General features: G+C 34.1%; 1 protein-coding gene across 1 annotated transcript in view; it reads right to left on the bottom strand.

Moving 5' to 3' along the window:
• Window positions 1–21,993, bottom strand: part of LOC149779970 (inositol 1,4,5-trisphosphate-gated calcium channel ITPR2-like) — a 290,413-nt gene that overhangs the window by 186,536 nt on the left and 81,884 nt on the right. Inside the window, exons 12-18 of the mRNA XM_089936693.1 lie at window positions 19,638–19,716; window positions 16,792–16,880; window positions 8,301–8,426; window positions 6,884–6,934; window positions 5,362–5,442; window positions 1,418–1,603; window positions 624–746 (exon numbers count right to left, since the gene is read on the bottom strand). Of these exons, the coding sequence (XP_089792819.1) occupies window positions 624–746; window positions 1,418–1,603; window positions 5,362–5,442; window positions 6,884–6,934; window positions 8,301–8,426; window positions 16,792–16,880; window positions 19,638–19,716 (735 nt within the window). The remainder of the gene's footprint in view (window positions 1–623; window positions 747–1,417; window positions 1,604–5,361; window positions 5,443–6,883; window positions 6,935–8,300; window positions 8,427–16,791; window positions 16,881–19,637; window positions 19,717–21,993) is intronic.

The raw sequence follows: 21,993 nt of genomic DNA, 5'->3' as shown, positions 1-21,993 counted from the left end.
TAAAACATATTGGAAAGTCTGTAATTATACAGTATTTCCATAATATTTGCAAATTTGTGTACTGTTGAAATAAGTTGAAAATTAAAATGAATATTTTTGCATTTAAGTTTTGTACACACCGCCCCAAAAGATTTTCTTTAAAGACAATGTGACAAACAATTACAGACAATACAATCAACATGAAAATAAATCTAATTATGCCTGTCATAATTTTTGTACAGAAGTCATTAACTGATGCTGTCAAATATTTTATAAAAAAATTTTAAGTGGTCAAATTAAATACCGAAAATTCTAAAAGAAAAATAAAAGTATACATTTTTTTATAAATGAAGATAACTGAAGCATAACATCATTTGATAGAATGGAAACAGAAACAGTTACTGTGCAAGAGTCATCAATATATATCTTCTACCTGTCATTTAAATATATATGGGATATTAAAGTTTAAAGAAATATCAATCTGATATCTATAAAATAATTGATTTTTGTCCAATCTGACACAGTATGCTGCCCTACTTTTACCTTGTTATGAATTTTTCATGTACAAGATTACCAATAATTATTAAAATGCAATTCTTTTTTATTTCTTTACATTCCACACCACTCATACCACTTCCCAATACCTGGTGATGTTGCAGCAAGTCAATGTAGATGTCTATGTGGTGTGTTGTGATTCTGTCCACAATTTTCCTCTTGTCTCTGATCAGTTCAACAATCATCTGTGCCACATTCAGTCCAATGCCACCCTGAAGAAAAGGCAACCATGACAAAATATCATTAAATGCACATTAAACTTCACAAGTTCCTTAAATTCACATAATAAAGTTAAATCAAATCTGAATTTTATTACATGATCTATTTATTTGCTCTGAAGAAATCAAGCTTTTGTCCAAAGATAAAGGCATGCCAATTCTAATGATTCAAGACATTCTTTAAAAGATCAATTGTGAGTTAATACGTATAATCCTTTAATCTGCAAACATTATTGTGTAATTAGACTTTTAAGTGAATGACCATCAAAATACTCAAAAATTCAGTGACAAAATGAAAGAGAAACAAGAAAGTGGCATGTCAATAGATGTACTTAGATAAAATTTACCGAGATATTAAGTAAAGTTTTTGTGTTAATTAATTGCTTTTTAATTTCTTTTCAACTAAAATTTCATATCATGTAAACTTTTCAACACACATGTATAGATTGCAAGCATGTTTGAGTCAAATAAACAGTGCTAAGGAGAAACAAGTATATATGTAAAATGAATTTGTATGGATATGAAGAAATATAAAGTAATGAAAATTGTATTTCTCAACTCTCTATGTTAGTGTTGCATCTACTGTGCTAAACGTTTTTAACAATATTTTATACCCATGTAGAAATCTGATGATGAAAAATCTAAGATAAAAGTAAAAGAGAAACCTTTTTTGTGAACTGTGTCTGGAAGAAGTCAATGTACTTGGCAAAGTAAAGAGCATTTTTCCGGCTCTTGCCAATCATGTAGGCATGAAGAACATCATAAGCTTCCTTGAAGATTCTAATCATGTGGGTTTCTTCATCCCCCTCCTTCAGGGGACACTGTAACAGCTGTACCAATAGGTCTATGACCTGTAATTAGAAATGTTACTACCATCGATTCATGTTTATTGAATCGGTATCAAGCTATAATAACTGGGCTAGAATGAAGCAAGATGAACAACTGCTTTATCAAGATAGTGAGTACAGTAGAAAAAGCAGTTCTATTTTTAATAAACCACCAAACAGTGTTACTGATGACATAGATAAATCATAAACCTCATTAAAGAAAAACAGCAATTTTAAGTTTGGTCCAACTGCACAAAACATATCTCCTGATCTGCTGATGCATATTATATTTTATGCTGGTTGATCTAGTTCTGACTCTCAAACAACTGCATAAACCCAGATATGCCAATGCATTAGGGAATATCACATCTTGGTTTATGCAGTCTGCAGTTGGATTTGACTTATACATGACTATATCTATCTATCTATATACACACACACACACACACACATACATATCATATACTTACATATATATAAGCAAGACAAAAAGACAAAGGTCCATATACATTTAATATTCATGATAGTGATGATACACAACTTTAACTATTGCATTGTTTACAATTAAGAAAAACCAATTTTTTGAGCAAAATATGTTTCTTTAGTAATGCTTATTAAATCATAATAGCTTAGAGCATAACCACAACCCAAATCCAGCCCACACAGCAAAAATATTTAGCTATGAAATCTGAAAATTGTCTGCCCACATAGGTGACAGACAGAATGATCTCCCCTTAGATTTAGTTACTGGTACCAAACTGCCGTCTTTACCTCAATTACTACTGAATCAGAAGGCATGCTCTCCCAGTAGGATTTAACTGCAGGCAACTTTTCCATGTCATTCAGCAGCTTCTCATTTACTGTCTATACAACTGCAACTAGATTTGTGGGAGAAATTTTTTCCCCTCTCTCCCAAAGTTCTGTCTTGGCATATTGAGTCAATACTCCAGCCAAGCATATCCAAGATTTAAAGCTACCTCACATACCTTTGGGAACCAGAGATGGCCTCTCTCCTGGACAAGGGGATGTAACTCCCTCCATCTCTTGTGGGTGGAAGAGGAGATGGATAGTAACAAGCAAAAGACTACTTTGATCATTTCTTGGAAAAGTAGAATTATCTCTTGTCATCATTAACTCAAACAAGGACAAGGGTGTTAGTGAACATAATTCATTGTCTCTAAAGGAGTGTGACAATTCTGACATCTCTTCCAAATCTTAAGTGGTGTTGGTGAAGATTGTTGAAAGTGATGGTTAACCAAACTAGAAGTTATCCTGATTGAGATACTGTAACTTCCAGTCAGTTCCAAGTAAGCTCCTCCCCATCCTTAGCAACGTCTCAGGCCTCCATACCTTAAACATTTCCATAGCCTAAACCAAACTTGTACAGACTGTTCTATGACCACCTTTAGTGGCATAAGCATGAGAAAGAGCTGTACAAGTTATATCATCCCAACTTGGACTGATTCCTAAACTGATTCCAGTTCAAGTAAACCCTGTAATACTCAAGCCAAACTGCAAACAACAAATATCCAGATCTGCTACAGCATAATGTGCCTGCAGATCAGGGTGTATGTTGTTTGTTCTACTGATTATTCCTAACACACTGCACAGATCCAGATCTTCCAGTGCATTATGTGATGGCAGATCTGGGTGTTTGCAGTTTGCAGTTGGGCTTAACATATAAGTAAATATATACAGTACTGAGGCACTAGACTGGGTCTAGAACCTTTTGACATTAGACTGGGTTAACTGATCATTAAAGTGCCAGTGTTTTGTTTTTAGGATGGCATACTGGACAAGCAGATCCCTCATTTGATGTTAATTAAGTTTAGATCAACTTTGCTGCTGACCTCATGCAATCTGATTTAGAACCCTATTGTGATAAAATAGGGTCATCGTATCTTCCATAATGTTGTTAAGTTCCTTATGATCAGACAAGTTATGGGATATGTGATCTACAAAACAGGTCCCTACTTGCATTGTGCAAAACAGTATATGAGTTGCACTGGCACGTTCTCAATCTGGCTCATCTGGCAGGGAGAGTGCACTGCCCATTATTTGCTTGAGGTATCAGACCGATTGGTACTGCTGCAAAAAGTCTCATTGAGTTAGTAGTGAAGCTGAAGCCATGTTTGTATCTAGAGCTATAGCTGAAAGCATTCTTCTGAGTTGCTTTTGGCTGGTGAGCCCTCTGATCTGCCATACTTGTACCAGCAAGAATTTATTGACCAAGGCTGCATCAGCATTCATTTGATTCTAATAACACCCTCATTTCTAAAAATGTATTTATTGACCTTCCTTTTTGGTTAGATTGTCAACCCAGTAAAGTAGCCCACTGAATTTTGGGCCAAACAGTGCCTACTTTATATAAATTTTGTAAGTGGCATCCTTTGCATTCTAAACATGCATTACAGTTATCATCGATGCCCTGCAGGTGTTTACACTGCTTACATTTAGTCCTCCCCACAGACTCAGTAAAAAGAAATAGAGAAAAATAATGTTTATACCATGGTGTAGTCAGACAAATGCCATTCTATAACTATGAAGTGGATGTTCCAGGGCTACTACAGTCAATTTTCATCAGAAATTACCAGTGAAACAAAAGTCCAAGTGACGGTCTATTCAGACAAAGTCACTGAAGCATCACTTTATATCTATCAAAATGGGCACTGTTTGACTATACACTATCTATAGAAAACTTACAAATTACTTACAAAGTCACTGAAACATCACTTTATATCCATCAAAATGGACACTGTTTGACTATACACTATCTATAGAAAACTTACTAGTTTGTTCTTACAAAGTCACTGAAGCATCACTTTATATCCATCAAAATGGACACTGGTTGACTATACACTATCTATAGAAAACCTACTAGTTACTTACAAAGTCACTGAAGCAGATTCACTTTATATCCATCAAAATGGACACTGTTTGATTATACACTATCTATAGAAAACCTACTAGTTACTTACAAAGTCACTGAAGTATCACTTTATATCTATCAAAATGGACACCGTTTGACTATACACTATCTATAGAAAACTTACCAGTTACTTACAAAGCCACTGAAGCATCACTTTATATCCATTAAAATGGACACTGTTTGACTATACACTATCTATAGAAAACTTACTAGTTACTTACAAAGTCACTGAAGCATCACTTTATATCCATCGAAATGGACACTGTTTGATTATACACTATCTATAAAAAACTTACTAGTTAACGTAAGTGGACATTTTAAACACAAGACAAGTGCATCATTTAGAACTCACAAAGGTGGATGCTGCAAAACATAGTTTTCTATGGGCAACAAATTACCTGTATGACTTCTATAATCTGAACTACAGAATGTACAAAACCCAAGTACAAACTGTTGAATGCACAAACTAAAGACCCATGGAGGTAAACTACAAAGAGGAACCTAACATGTATAATTTTCAACAAAGATGTAATTCTACAATAGATAGAAAAACTAGACAGGTGCAAGAAATAGTTGGAAATATGCATGGACTATTAGTTCCATGAGATTAGTCAAGTACATCAAATTCCTGATGTAAGTTTTGTGGGGGTCTCTAAAGACCGCATGCTGGCATGCATGAGTGAATGTTGTAACTGATGTATAAATGAAATTTAGTACCAATCCATACATCTAAAGGGAGATAACTGTCTGACTGCCATCTATGAAGTAGTGGTTATATTCCTAAGTTATTATGATTTGGTAATGTATTTTTGTAAGAATAAACAGGCATGTTTGGTTTTAATTATTTACATACCCTGAGATTCCTCATCAACTTCTGGCAGTCCTTCTCTGGCTGGTCTCCAGGCAGCATAAATGCCTTCAGGTCCTTCAAAGTCTGCAATGTTACCAATGGAAGTATTGGACTAACTAAAATACCATGTCAATCAATATAAATCTAACTTGGAAGAATGAAATATCACACACTTTGTTATTCTCACCCTCAACACAGACATGTCTCTTCTACTTTGTTATCATGATGGTAGGTGAACCAAAACAATTTATCTAAAAAAAAATGTTTAGCAACTTTAAACACAGAAGCCATTTGAGAAAATCTTTCAATTAATAAGTAATCATGGATGATAAAATGCAATATATATAAATACAATGTATCTATTGACTGCATACACTGATATAAACACAATGTAACTATTGACTGTATACACTTATATAAACACAATGTATCTAGTGACTGTATACACATATATATACACAATGTATCTATTGACTGTATACACTTATATAAACACAATGTATCTAGTGACTGTATACACATATATATACACAATGTATCTATTGAATGTATACACTGATATAAACACAATGTATCTATTGACTGTATACACTGATATAAACACAATGTATCTATTGACTGTATACACTTATATAAACACATTCTATCTACTGACTGTATACACTGATATAAACACACTGTATCTATTGACTGTATACTGTATTGACAAAGTCTGAAAACTGTTACCAGCTACATACAAAATGTCTTTATCTTAAGTAATGTCCTAAAGTAAATATAAGTGTACGATACTGTGATTAGTTAACAGTGATGACTGAAGACATTCCTTTATAACATTTAGTATGTGACATGTATGTGAATGGTATTGTGATTGGTTAACAGTGATGACTGAAGACATTCCTTTATAACATTCAGAATGTGACATATAAGTGTATGATACTGTGATTGGTTAACAGTGCTGACTGAAGACATTCCTTTATAACATTTAGTATGTGACATATATGTGAATGGTATTGTGATTGGTTAACAGTGCTGACTGAAGACATTCCTTTATAACATTTAGTATGTGACATATAAATGAATGATATTGTGATTGGTTAACAGTGCTGATTGAAGACATTCCTTTATAACATTTAGTATGTGACATATATGTGAATGATATTGTGATTGGTTAACAGTGCTGATTGAAGACATTCCTTTGTAACATTTAGTTATCATTTGATCAATCCAGTTTTATTCCATTTACTCACTATTTTTGGATAATATATAAATAACAGTAATTCTTCCTTTAAAACTTGATGCATTTTATTGAGTTGTAATGTCACCTTTTTCAAGGCAAATTCAAGGAGATTTTAGGTAAAATTTACAGTTTTACAAATTCAAAGACTTTTCAAGAATAAAACCAATTGTTTGAGGATTCAGGGCGAATCCTCAAATTCAAGGAATTATTCAAGGTTGTATGAACCGTACAAAGCCAGTAAGCTTGTGAGGCATAGAAATGATTCACAACATAAAAATGCTAACTCACTGTAATTATCCCATGTGTTTTCCTAGCTGTCAATATGGTATCATTCTGGAACTGAAAAGAGACATATAGATATGAAGGCCAAGTACATGGGAATATGATGCTGTGCAAACTATTATATACTATACGTTCAGCTGGCACACACAGTTAAGTGTGTATGAACTGTATGACATACTATACATTCAGCTGGCACACACAGTTAAGTGTGTATGAACTGTATGACATACTATACATTCAGCTGGCACACACAGTTAAGTGTGTATGAACTGTATGACATACTATATGTTCAGCTGGCACATAGTTATGTGTGTATGAACTGTATGACATACTATATGTTCAGCTGGTATACACAGTTATGTGTGTATGAACTGTATGACATACAATATGTTCAGCTGGCAAACAGTTATGTGTGTATGAACTGTATGGCATACAATATGTTCAGCTGGCATACACAGTTACATGTGTATGAACTGTATGACATACAATATGTTCAGCTGGCATACAGTTATGTGTGAACTGTATGGCATACTATATGTTCAGCTGGCACACACAGTTATGTGTGTATGAACTGTATGACATACTATATGTACAAGTACAGCTATCACACACAGTATGTGTGAATGAATTGTATGACAAGTACAGCTAGCAAATGGTATGTGTGAATGAATTATATGACATACGTACAGCTATCACACACACAGTATGTGTGAATGAATTATATGAAATATGTACAGCTAGCACACACAGTAAGTGTGAATGAATTATGTGACATATGTAAAGCTACCACACAGTATGTGTGAGTGAATTATATGACATATGTACAGCTGGCACACACAGTATGTGTGAATGAATTATATATGTACAGTTGGCACACACATTATGTGTGAATGAATTTACGACATGTACAGCTGGCACACACAGTATGTGTGAATGAAGTATATGACATATGTACAGCTGGCACACTCAGTATGTGTGAATGAATTATATGACATATGTACAGCTGGCACACACATTATGTGTGAATGAATTATATGACATATGTACAGCTGGCACACATAGTATGTGTGAATGAACTGTATGAAGGACTCTGCTACTAACACTGACCTATAGCTTGTAATAGTAAACATGATTTAAAAAAAAAAAAAACATAAGGAAATGTAACAGTATAATAAATGATTTTTTATGATTGTTTTCATATGAACTCTATTGTCTTAAATCAGCATATAAAAGGAAATGAAAACAGAAAAGTCATGTATATTACCACAACTTTGTTCACTTCTCTCCCCATTAAGTGTCCCCCCTACCCTTCATAAAAATACTGTTCACTGATGAACACCCAATTCTGGTCACCTTGATCAATGTGACAAAAACTGTATGGTATGATTTGTAGAACTGATAAGGGAAAACAGAATCAACTTACATCCTGGATTAGGTTTTGAAGGAAAGGCACCATTCCAGCCACAAAATTGAAATTTCTGACAGCATATCTCTGAACAAGCTGTACAGTGTAGGCATCATCGTACATGCTCTCATTGCTTGCGGACACCTGTAGAACACACAGACATAAAGTACCATATATACTCACTGATAAGACAAGTCCAAACAACATATACCCTAATCTGCTGTTGCATAATATCCTAACAAATCCAGTTATTTTATATATTTTTCTACTGATTACTCTCAAGAAACTGAACAGACACAGATCTGCCGGCTTATTATGCTATGACAGATCTGAATCTGTGCAGTTTGGAGGTGGACTCAACTTATAAGTGAATATATATGGTAAATCAGGTAGAGACACATCATACATATTAGGTAAAGATCAAAACCTATCAATTCGTGTAAGGCTCCAGTATCAATGTCTTACAAGTATGGTATTTATCATGTGGTACTTATCCTGTGATACTTATCATGTGGATCTTATCATGTGGTACTTTTCATGTGGTAGTTATCGTGTGGATCTCATCATGTGGTAGTTATCATGTGGTACTTATCATATGGTAGTTATCGTGTGGTAGTTATCATGTGGTACTTGTCATACGGTACTTATCATGTGGTACTTGCCATGTGGTACTTAAGATATAGTACTTATCATGCAGTACTTATGATATGGTACTTATGTGGTACTAATCACATGGTACTTATCATGTGGTACTTATGATATGGTACTTATTGTGTGGTACTTATCATGTGGTACTTGTCATTTGGTGCTTACCATATGGTACTTATCATGTGGTACTTATCATGTGATACTTACGGTACTTATCATGTGGTACTTATCATATGGTACTTATCATGTGGTACTTATCATATGGTATTTATGGTACTTATCATGTGGTACTTATCATATGGTACTTATGATATGGTACTTATCATATGATACTTATCATTTGGTACTTATGGTACTTATCATGTGCTACTTATCATATGGTATGCTACTTATGATGTGGTCATTAGCATATAGCACTTATCAAGCAGCACACATATACAGATCCCTTACCAGATAAATTTCCCACAAGCAATCATGAATAACTTGTAAAAAAATAAAACATTTAAATTCCTGTGATGCATTTAGAAAACCATGAGATAATAGCGTTAAAAGGATTCTGTGTCTCAGTTTTTCGACTTTTACATACAGCTTGATTCTGTGCTAAAATTCATGCAAGACAACACACATTTCCAACTCATTGATCAACCTCTGTAGATGTGATACTGCATCTTTTAAAGCAGCAACCTGACCAAAAGCATAACCTGAAAAAATTCCTTTAGTTCATTATATCACACAAAACCTGTTGTAAAAGTTGTTAAAAAGTAAGAAATTTTGCAGAATTCTGTATCTTGACAGCTCTACTGTAATATAATCCACAAATCATTCAAAGTCACTACAGTATGGAAAGTAGTTTGCCGTAATCTACTGTAATGTAATCCACAAATCATTCAAAGTCACAAGAGTATGGAAAGTAGTTTGCCATAATCTACTGTAATATAATCCACAAATCAGCTCTACTGTAATATAATCCACAAATCATTCAAAGTCACAAGAGTATGGAAAGTAGCTTGCTTTGATCTACAGTAATATAATCCACAAATCATTCAAAGTCACAAGAGTATGGAAAGTAGCTTGCTATGATCTATTGTAATATAATCCACAAATCATTCAAACTCACAAGAGTATGCAAAGTATTTTGCCGTAATCTACTGTAGCATAATCCACAAATCATTCAAAGTCACTAAAGCATGGAAAGTAGTTTGCTATGAGCTACTGTAATATAATCCACAAATCATTCAAAGTCACAAGAGCATGGAAAGTAGTCTGCCATGATCTACTGAAGTGATCTACTGTAATATAATCCACAAATCATTCAAAGTCACTATAGTATGGAAAGTAGTTTGCCGTGATCTACTGTAATATCATCCACAAATCATTCAAAGTCACTAAAGCATGAAAAGTAGTTTGCCATAATCTACTGTAATATAATCCACAAATCATTCAAAGTCACTAAAGCATGAAAAGTAGTTTGCCATAATCTACTGTAATATCATCCACAAATCATTCAAAGTCACTAAAGCATGAAAAGTAGTTTGCCATAATCTACTGTAATATCATCCACAAATCCTTCAAAGTCAATAAAGCATGAAAAGTAGTTTGCCGTAATCTACTGTAATATAATCCACAAATCATTCAAAGTCACAAGAGTATGGAAAGTAGTCTGCCATGATCTACTGAAGTGATCTACTGTAATATAATCCACAAATCATTCAAAGAAGTCACTAAAGCATGAAAAGTAGTTTGTCGTAATCTTTTGTAATATAATCCACAAATCATTCAAAGTCACTAAAGCATGAAAAGTAGTTTGCCATAATCTACTGTAATATCATCCACAAATCATTCAAAGTCACTAAAGCATGAAAAGTAGTTTGCCATAATCTACTGTAATATAATCCACAAATCATTCAAAGTCACTAAAGCATGAAAAGTAGTTTGCCATAATCTACTGTAATATCATCCACAAAATCTTCAAAGTCACTAAAGCATGAAAAGTAGTTTGCCGTAATCTACTGTAATATAATCCACAAATCATTCAAAGTCACAAGAGTATGGAAAGAAGTTTGCTGTGATCTGCTTTTTCATATAGTAAAAATGTATCCTTCAAGGTAAGTGTTTTTCCAGGATGAAATTAATTTTTGAAGGTTCACTTATGACCATTTCTGAATGGAATTAAAGTACATTTTGATTATAAAACATGCATTTTCTAAATCTAAAGATATTTCTTTTTCAAGACTCTCCAAAACAACTAAGCCAGTAAGATGATCATGTACAAAACCATAAAATGTATCACATGAAACAGGTTTGATTATATTCCTATAAATTGCATGTAAAGTCATTTCAATGTACAGAATAAAAATTCTAACTTTATTTTGCTGACCTGCATTATGTTGCTAAGTAGGGACAACATAATGAACATAAATTAAAATTTGTTTTCTTTTCAAATATTTAATTCTAAAGAATTATATATATATATATATATATATATATATATATATATATATATATATATATATGCATGTTATGAAAAGTAAACATTTATAATTAGAATCTTGTCTTGTAACAAAAAGAGTTTAACCCTGAATTTATCTGTGCCAATAAAATCCCAAACAAGATTTTTCAAACAACCTAATCTCCTTAAAATGATCTGCTAAAAATCCATCATTAAAAAAAAATTCAAAAGGGTTGATTTCAATTTTGTCAAAAAACCTTAAAAAATTATGTACTGTTGTATAAACAAGGACTGATTTTTCTGTAAAATCAACTTGTCTTCTTGAATCAATATGGAGGCTCATATCATTTTTAATATATAATACAAGGAACGACATTTCTCATTTCAGCTATGAGATTCAACAATTTAGAATACAAATTTGGCTTAAAACATATAGTAGTCCGTTTTCTAATCCGGGTTTCCTCTGAATATTCCCATCCAATTTTTCATATTTGGACATTTGGGTGTGGGGTAATTGCAATTGCCGATCGAAAATTAGGAATGTGCTGCCACTGTGTGGTAGTTACATATGGTAGTCACTTACCAGCAGGCCGAGAAAATTTAAATGAATGTTATATCGACTTATACCTGCATGAAATCGATAGGAAAATAATTTTTATTCTCAGAAATGGCAAGTATAATAATTGTTATGTCTTTAATCCACTGACAGACTAGACGATACTATAGCATAGATGAAACCTGACCCTGTACTTGCCATTTTCATTACTAGTCACATGACTTCACAAATCTCAAATAATAATAATAATAATGAGTACTTTGTGTAGTGCCTAATCTTTAGAAGCTCTAAGCGCTTTACATTAGACAACACCTACAAGATAAAAAACATATAATGATATGATTACAAATACAAACACCATGAAATCAGAAAACATAAAAAAACACACAAAAAACATGCTGAGAATATTTAAGGTAGGAAACATTATTAGGTCTTTAAGTTTATTCTTGCAGTCGAAATAAGTGTTGAGAGCACTCTTGAATGGGATCACTGTGTCTTTGTGTCTAAGTTCAGTGGGCAATTCATTCCACATTGCTGGGCCCTGGTATGCAAAAGAGCACTGTCCATATGACTTTGTTTTCATAGTGGGAATAATGAGCATACAATTGATAGAAAAGGAGCGTAAGTATCTTGCTGGTGTGTACACATAGGTGAGGTTGGATAGGTATGTTGGACTAGGGTTCAACAGTGAAATGTAGCACAGAGAACAAATTTTGTGTTTGATTTTGGATCGAATGGATAGCCAGTGTAGGGTACAGAGCAGTGGGGAGGTGTGCTCTGATCGTGGTACTCTAAGCAGCTGTGTTTTGAACTTTTTGAAGTTTCTGGAGCAGATATTGAGATGAGCCAGAGACAGAACTGAGTCACAATAGTCCAGTCTTGAAAGTGCTAATGAACACACAAGTGTTTTCGTGGCATCAACTGAAAGATATTTGCGAATTGAACTGATGCATCTCAGCTCAAGATATGCAGCCTTGCATATGTTTATGACATGTTGGTGCAATGTGAGAGTACTGTCCAGAGTAAAACCTAGGTTTCGTACTGATTGTGTGGATTTAATGTTGGTGTTGCTGATATTTATTGTTTGAGGTAAAGGATGTGAATGATTTGCAGCTTGTTACATGTCATCCATGATTTCACATCAGAAATGCACCTCTCTACACCCTGGATGGTATTATCAACTTCAGCTGGGTGGCTAGATTTGTATATTTGGGTGGCATCAGCGTACAGTTGGCGAGACACTGGATGATGATATATGACACTTGAGAGCGAATGAGTGTAGAGAGTGAAGAGAACAGGTTCAACAACAGACCCCTGTGGAACACCACAACATAGATGAACTATAGGCCTGGAGTGTATTCCATTTGCAGATACAATCTATGTCCTGTTGACCAAGTAGGACTTGAACCACAGTAAGACTGTATCATGAATGCCAAATACATGCTGGAGATGGTGAAGTAATATATCATGGTCTATTGTGTCAAATGCTGCAGACAAATCAAGGAGGGTGAGGACTGTAATCTTTCCACTTTCCAACGCAGAGAGAATGTCATTAACTACTTTTAGAAGAGTAGTTTCAGTACTGTCGCATGGGTGATATGCAGATTGTACATTGCTAAAAAGACTGTTTGAATTCAGATGAGATACAAGCTGAGATAGAACAACCTTATCTAAAATTTTTTATATGAATGGGAGATTAGAAACTGGGCAGTAGTTCTTTAAATCATTATGGTCTAGTGTTGGTTTCTTCAGCAGAGGCTTTACAACAGCAGTTTTGAAAAATGATGGGAATTCCCCGGATGAGAGAGAGGTATTAATAACATCAGTTAGTGAAGGCAATACTGGATCGAAGCACTCAAGCAGCAGTGATGTTGGAATTGGATCAAGTTCACATGACTTTGGTGCACTCTTCATCAGGATTGTACATACGAAATCCATAGGGACAGGTCCAAATGCTACTAATGGTTGCCGCTCAAATTCTGTATCCTAACTGTATTGTGACAATGAGTCAGTTGAAACTGTGGTGTGAAGCTTATCTCTAATGGTTTGTACTTTGTCACAAAAGAAATCTGCAAACATGTCCGGAAGGTCGACTGGAGAGAAGGTAGTTGGAAGTGGTGTAGATTTGTTCCTTGACATTAGCTTGTTAGTAATCTCGAAGAGTTCTTTGCAGCTGGAACTTTCCATGATCTAAGTAGTATAGTGGGCTGATTTCGCTGCATGGACTATATTTGTGACATTCTTCTTAGCGGCTTCATAGATTTGCTTATGAATAGGGTGTCTGGTGGAAAACCAAAGCTTCTCAGCTTTACGGCAGTCTCTTTTAGCAGTGCGAAGCTGGTCCCTAACACTGCCATACCATGGAGAACACTTTTGAATTGATACTCTGCACTTGGTATCTGGGGTATGTTTGTCGAACAATGGACGCAGGCAGTTACTGAGTTGTTCTGCTGTAGGAGGTAAGCAAGTTGTTAGGTTTGCTTGGATGTCGTGCATTAGTTTGGTTCTATTTATCATACGGAGGTTTCTCTTAGTAGCAGATAAAGGTGGAGGGTTAGGTACTGATACGTGAAGATGGCATATAATGCAGAGGTGATCTGATGCAAGGTCATGGGATACCAGGGAGGACTGTAGAATGTTATCATCAGGTCTATGAAGAATCCAGTCTAAAATGTGACCATGTTTATGGGTGGGTTGGTTAACTCACTGTTTGAGGTTGAAAACATTAATGGAATCTATGAGTTTTGATGTGTTTGGGTTTCTGGGACAGTCAAAGTGAAAAGTTGAAATCTCCAAGAATAATCAGGTTGCCACCTATCGAATTTCCATACTCCAGGAGATTCGGAAACTGCTCCAAAAGGAGAGATTCAGCCAGCTTGTTTTTTCTACTAAGAGGAGGGTGGTATAGGCAGAAAAAATGGACTGACCTTTGCTCCATTGTGAGTGTGGTTTGGACTAGTTCAAACGATGTGTGGTCGAAACTGAATGTTGTGGTGTGGTTAAGATGTTTGATCACGGAGTTCTTATTGATGACAGTAATTCCACCTCCACAAGAATTACGGGGGAACGACTTCATAGAGTAACCAGTGGGTGTTAGATCTGCACACTTGGGCTCATTGCATGATGTTTTCAGCCGTTTCTGTCAGGAAAAAGATGTCAATATTCTGGTCGTTGATAAAATTAACTATTTCTGTGCGCTTTTCCGGTGGTCCTACTGAATGGGCATTGAATAATGCAATATGCAGAGGTATCTCTTGGATAGTTGACACAAAGGTGACATTGAAGTCCAACTGTCATGTGATATCAACAACAAACTCCTTTTTAATGTTGTTGTACAGAAATTCAATTATATTAAATGAAAGTCTGATACTTTTTGTAAAAACTAGCAATCTGGCCAGTCTGACTGATCAAGCAGGGAGCACATGTCAACGTACTGGTAGTCACACGATACAACAAAACTCAAGAAGTTGTTCTCAGAATATATAAATATTTCAAATTTTGTGTTATTTCATTTGTCTTTTTTTTTTGTCTTTTTATTACAACCAGTATATGACTTTCATTTAATATTTTTTATTTTTTATTTTTTCTCTACAAAATTTCAAATTTTGGGTTGTTAGAGTTTTTTTACCAGGTCTCATTTCACCATCGCCATAGTTTTATCTTGTGTTTTAGCAGATTAAAGATATAATGATTACAACAGTCACAATTTCTGAGAAAACAGGTAATTTTCATATCAATTTCATGCATGTATCACTTGATCTAACAATGTTTAAAGTTTGCTAGGCCATCCGGTAAGCAGCTACGCTTTGTCACCACCATGTTGGTCTCTTATTATGCTAGAATGGTTTTCATGCCTTCCATGTAAGGGAAGATACAGATATTGAGCTGACTTTGAAAATAAAAGATAAGATAAGATAAGAATTCTTTATTTCAAACTACAAAGTCCATACCTCTAAATTAAAATATGATTATAAAGTAAAAATACTGTAAACATAAAAGAACATATGTATCATACATACAAGTGTACATATCCAGTCTACTGGATGACTCTAATCCACTGAGCATTTGGATTTACTCAGCATATATGTTTATTGCAAGCAACCAAATGAGCCATACTGCACCCTCTGAATGTTCTGGTTAGAACTCGATAAATTTAACTCATGAACAGTTAGTTACAGCTCAATTAAGTGATTGTTTCGGGCGTCAAGTGCTGGTGAAGAATTCCTGGGTTTTTCCCCGACTTTCATCAATATGTGCAAAATTTAAGGACTTTTCATGGTCAGGAAAGAAATTATTATTTCTCCTGACTTTTTCGCGATTTCCCGGTAGCATGGGAACTCTGCACTCATCAAGTTTCATGAATACACATGCAACATTGTCAAAGAAACTGATCTAAATGCAAAATTTAACATCACTTGAGAAGTAGGTCACCATGACCTTGTTTTACCTATAAAGTTTCATGACTGCTGTTGTTTTGGGTTTAACACCATTTCTTAGCGCAAGATAGGCGATACATGGTGGCCAGGACAACTGGTGAAGGAAGTACCCTGGAAAACCCCAGTAAGAACTTCTAACCCAGAGAAGCTACTGGCAAGATTTTACACATACCCACACTGGCCAAGTTCGAGACATGAACCCACAAAGACAGAGGTGAGATGACAGTGATTAGTAAAGGCAGTCATCTGAGACCACTATGATATGTGGGGCCCCAGTTTCATGACTGTACATTCTACAGAGTCCTAGAAACTATGCCTAATGCAAAATCATAACAGTGACTTGTATGCCAATTATAACTATGCTGTTGGAAATTGACACCTATGTCTTGTGCTTTGCAGGTCAGACAAACATATCTTCACCTTTCTTAAGGAGGCTCCATCCCACTTGAGTCCATACATGGACTGTTCCTGATCATTGTTGGCGAACTCCTTTTTCTCATAGTCTTCATCTACAAGAAAAAGCACCAATGTCCAGTTCATGCCAGAATGCAAATTTGTTCATTTATCTTCATTGCTAAACAATTATCCTGTGAAAGCTAGTGTTAACATATTCTCCTGTATCTGTATGTAAACACCTTAACAGAAAAATATAATGCTCATGCCACTGGAAATGTGACACCTGTATCTCGCCATGGTTACATGGACAATAATAATAGAATAGTTTTAACCGAACAAAAGGTAGTGGTTTTCATAAAGTTTTTTTTTATAAATTTTCATTACCTCAACAACAACTTCATCAATTATCTGCAATATCCATAGGTAACAAGGTAATGTGTAAGAATTTGTATGATTGTTAGAAATATATGAAAATTTAATGAAAACTAAAACTACTTTCATGGTTCCCCAGGTAAATACCATGCTTTTGTTACATATCACAGAACCCCACCCTCCAAACTCTTTGACAATGACACAGTGGTCTTCCCAAAACCCATATATATATATATATATATATATATATATATATATATATATATATATATATATATATGTAATGTACAATTCTGCTATCACTTTAAAGTTTGGTAAAATTATATTAAAAATGCAAGTATATCTGACTTCCAACCCCTTCTCAAGGACCAGAGGAGAGAGGTCTGTAAATTACATGTGTAACACTATAGAATGTTATCATATGGAGACATCCTTTTGTACCAAGTTTATGAGACAAATTTACAGATAGAAGGAGGTGATCATAATGTTCAAAACTTCCTTTCAAAGAGAAGTGCAGAAAATACTGCATTACTACAGGAATGAAGAGAATTCAGACTGCAAAGATGACACCAAGGTCTAAATGTCACAAATGTCACAAAACAAAATGTCATGATGACACCATGGTCTAAATGTCACAAAACAAACTGTCATGATGACACCATGGTCTAAATGTCACAAAACAAACTGTCATGATGACACCATGGTCTAAATGTCACAAAACAAACTGTCATGATGACACCATGGTCTAAATGTCACAAAACAAACTGTCATGATGACACCATGGTCTAAATGTCACAAAACAAACTGTCATGATGACACCATGGTCTAAATGTCACAAAACAAACTGTCATGATGATACCATGGTCTAAATGTCACAAAACAAACTGTCATGATGACACCATGGTCTAAATGTCACAAAACAAACTGTCATGATGACACCATGGTCTAAATGTTGCAAAACAAACTGTCTAAGCTTCATAATGACCCATTCCCTGTATGAACAAAATCCATCAATGACTTTGGAAACACAAGCAAATGAGAAAAAAAACAACTTTAACCAACATCATAACACAAATTTTCTCTCATTGTAACCTTTATCTAAAAATTACAGGGCTCATGTATGAACAAAATCCATCAACGACTTTTGGAAATACAAGCAATAGAAAATACTTTAACCAACACCATAACACAAATTTTCTATGACTGTAACCTTAATCTAAACATTAAAGGGGAGAGACTGCATGTTGTAGAATAAATTGTCATAAGAATTCATCTAAATTATGACAAAAATTAATCAATGTGTTTTGAATAAACAAGCAAATGTAAAATTTTAAACCAAAACTTTATTCTGTAACCTTGACCCCAAGGATAAATGGGCAAGTAGGTATATAACTGAATTATTCAATTTAGCTTCATAATGATTAATTTCAAATCAGAAAAACTTAATAAAAGGGTTTAGGAAAGATAAGCAAATAATAAAACTTCAACCAAAACCGTGACGCAAATGTTATGTGACTGTGAATCTGACCTAAAAATTAAAGGGGCAAGTAAGCAAGCTGTAAAATAAATTATCTTGGCTCCATGATGTCATTTATGATAGAATCTATCTAGAGGTTTAGAAAATATAAGGAAATGAAAGAATGTATCCAGAGCCTTAATACCAAGTATTGACTGCTGTGAAATTTACGCCAAGATAAAAAGAGCAACCAACTCAAAAAATGAATCATTTTAGCGTTATGATTGTTCCTGTTAAGTATGGTAAGAATCTATCAATGGTTTTACAAAATATATGCAAATTAAAACTTGTAACCAGAACCAAAAAAACTGTTTATGCCACCACAGAAAAGTGACTGATATAGATTACTTCCCACTAACATGGGCTGGACGACAAAACAGTTGGGCTTTGCACTCTGAATTATGTAAATTCCACTAGATTTAAATGTTATAAATATGTTAAAACAACTATGCTATAGAGTTCAAACAAATATTTTTATTCTGTACTTGCAATTTTGTTTCTTTCAGCCATTAAGTTACCTTCCCACCCACCCCAAAAAGCATGGCAGTGGATTTAAAATAATTTGCTCAGCATGATGGTATGACATTGTTGGCCACAGTTTATCTAGGTTATTGCACCCTCATATTGCAAATGTGATTATAGAAGCAGTGGTCAGATGATTTAGTTGGTCAGGTGACACAGGGTTCTAACAATGGCACCTGAGATATCTCATCAGATTTCACATTTAAGCAAATAAATTAGCCTTATGCATAAAAAATTTAAACTAGGTGAAATATGTTAGAATGATGCAGACTCATCATGTGACCAATTCCATCTCATGGGATCCTGAGGCACTTACAGAGGAACTAAAATGTTAGAAAATACACCAAACCTGAAAGGAAAGCAAAAGCAGATTATGACTACATTGTGTTTTATATTTTTTCAGATCCTATCAGTATGTCTTTATGCTGTTCAAGAATAGACTGATTCAAGTGCAAGTTACCTTTCAAAGCATGAAGCCAGCATCCTGTGAGAACATGTTCAATTCTGGCATAGGACTCAAACTGGATCTCATCCCTCTCCTAGCAACAACAAAAATGAACATTTATCAGTAAATAAATCTGAACTATTCAAATGAGCTCCACTTCTAAATCAATTTCCTTGAAGCAAAAAATTAAAAAGAATACATCATAAAAAGATGTCCAAACTATCAAATGAGCTCCACTTTAAATTTCTTGCCTTTGTCCTAGCAAGAAATGAAAAATCTGTCATAAAATATATTTGAACAAGTTTAATGAGCTCCACTTCAAATTTTTGTCCTTATTAGACTTTCTAATGAAAAACACCCTTTTTCAATTAGGTTACAATTTTCTGACAATTAAATTTTAAATACCACTTAGATCATAATAATGGCATTATTTGTAAGAAAAGAACTAGAAATGTGTGCATATAACATGAACACCCCTACAGGAATAGTTCAATTGAAGGGCACAATCTGATGACAAACAGGGGGCATAACTCTGTAGCATCAATCTTGAACGTGATCTTGTCTTATATCAAATTTGTTTTCCATTCTTTGAGTCATTTATAAGTTACCGAAAGGAAACAATATTTTTGAGGAATGTGACATGTGACAAGAATAACATTGTTTTGTCACATAGTAGGTATAGTTTTTCTATAGTATACTAATAATAATAATAATAATGAGGACTTTGTATAGCACCTAATCTTTACAAGCTCAAAGCACTTTACAACATTAGACAACACCTAAACAAACCCCACATATAATCATGATTACAATTAAAAAAAGTGTCAGTTTCAAATTTTTTATATTAACACGTTAAAATATCACTTTATTTGATTCTTATGGACCAAATAAGCTCATGAAATTATTGTGCAGTTTTCTCTTTACTGATTGGCTGCAATCATGGGAAAACGTTTTTAACCATGAATCTGCAATTTTTTGTTTTCAACAAACATTTTTGGCCACAATTTATTGAATCAACTTGCATAAAGGGAATTGGGGAAAAAGGGTCTTGTCTGTTTCAATATGGCTAATTTATCCCCACAGGGGTTTGCTATGTCATTTATAACATAATATGAAAAATGGCTACAACCACAATACAAAACCAATAAGAACAAGTAAAAATTCGGGTAGTGATTGTGTGGGGTTGAGGGAGGCGGTATATCTGTAGCATGGAATCCACCTTATATACAAGTGTTGTTTAGATGTTAACTAACAGAAGTAAATAAACTTGCCTCTTTTCAATGAAGAATGTCAACATAAACCGGTCTCCAAACTGACTGAAGTTTATCAAACCACTGCATTATTTTCATGGTAAATATGTGATGCAATTCCGAGTCAAAATGAAATTTGTTTGCATATACTGTCATCTACTGTTCCAAATCGAACTCTGCAAATATCCGGTCACAAATACATTACCATAAATATGGGAATTTATGCAACCAGTAAACCTTCTTTCACATGAATATCACAATATCAATGTAATGTTTTGTTGTGAAAGTGACATTTCAAGGTTAAGTAAACATGGATTGTCAACTGTACAGGTAGCGCATTAAACAAAGCAACATCACATACATTGGACATTTTGTATCGAAAAATGATTTTGTCTGTGTAAAATATTCTGTTTATTTGGAAGGACACTTGCTCCTTGATTTATAATTTGTAAGAAAAGTATAATCTACTTTTAAATGTCAATACTAGTTCAACTTTAGTTGGGAATATTTTTTACGACCAAAGAAATTGAAAGGAGTAGCATGAATGAAATTATTCACTCTTCTTTCAATGTAAATAACTTCCACTGAAATAAAAACTATGTAACAAAAAGAATCTCAAATGAGTAATAATACTGAATATATGAAACTTGTTGAATAATGAACTTTTGTGAGCCTTGGCGTGAAAAAGCTGGACATTATTCAACTTGTTTCATAAATTGAAAAAGCTGGACATTTCTCAACTTGTTTCATAAATTCAGTATTAAATCATTATCCATTTGAGATCTTCTATATGCGTAATGCTTTATGCCCACTCCTTAAATATGACTAACACTATTTTCCAGAAAAGCTATTATGCTCTGTCCATTTAATATGATACCTTTCCACTAAGGCTACATTGTTCTGTCTATTTAATCTGAACCTTTCCTCAAAGGTAACATTGTTTTCTTCATTCATTTAATTTGAAACTAAGGTTACAATGAACAATTCTGGGGCTTTATATCAAAAGCATGAACCAACTTATTTTTGACTTTTTTATTTAAAGGTCTGGAAAAGTCTGTATCTCACTGGTGTTTAGTCTTAAAGGATATAATTACAGGCCTGGAAATGATCATTAGTTCATT

The sequence above is a fragment of the Sinohyriopsis cumingii genome, chromosome 16 (genome assembly GCF_028554795.1).
Source record: "Sinohyriopsis cumingii isolate HCF-2022 chromosome 16, ASM2855479v2, whole genome shotgun sequence".
Lineage (NCBI taxonomy): Eukaryota > Metazoa > Mollusca > Bivalvia > Unionida > Unionidae > Sinohyriopsis > Sinohyriopsis cumingii.
This window is presented reverse-complemented; position numbering and strand designations above follow the sequence as displayed.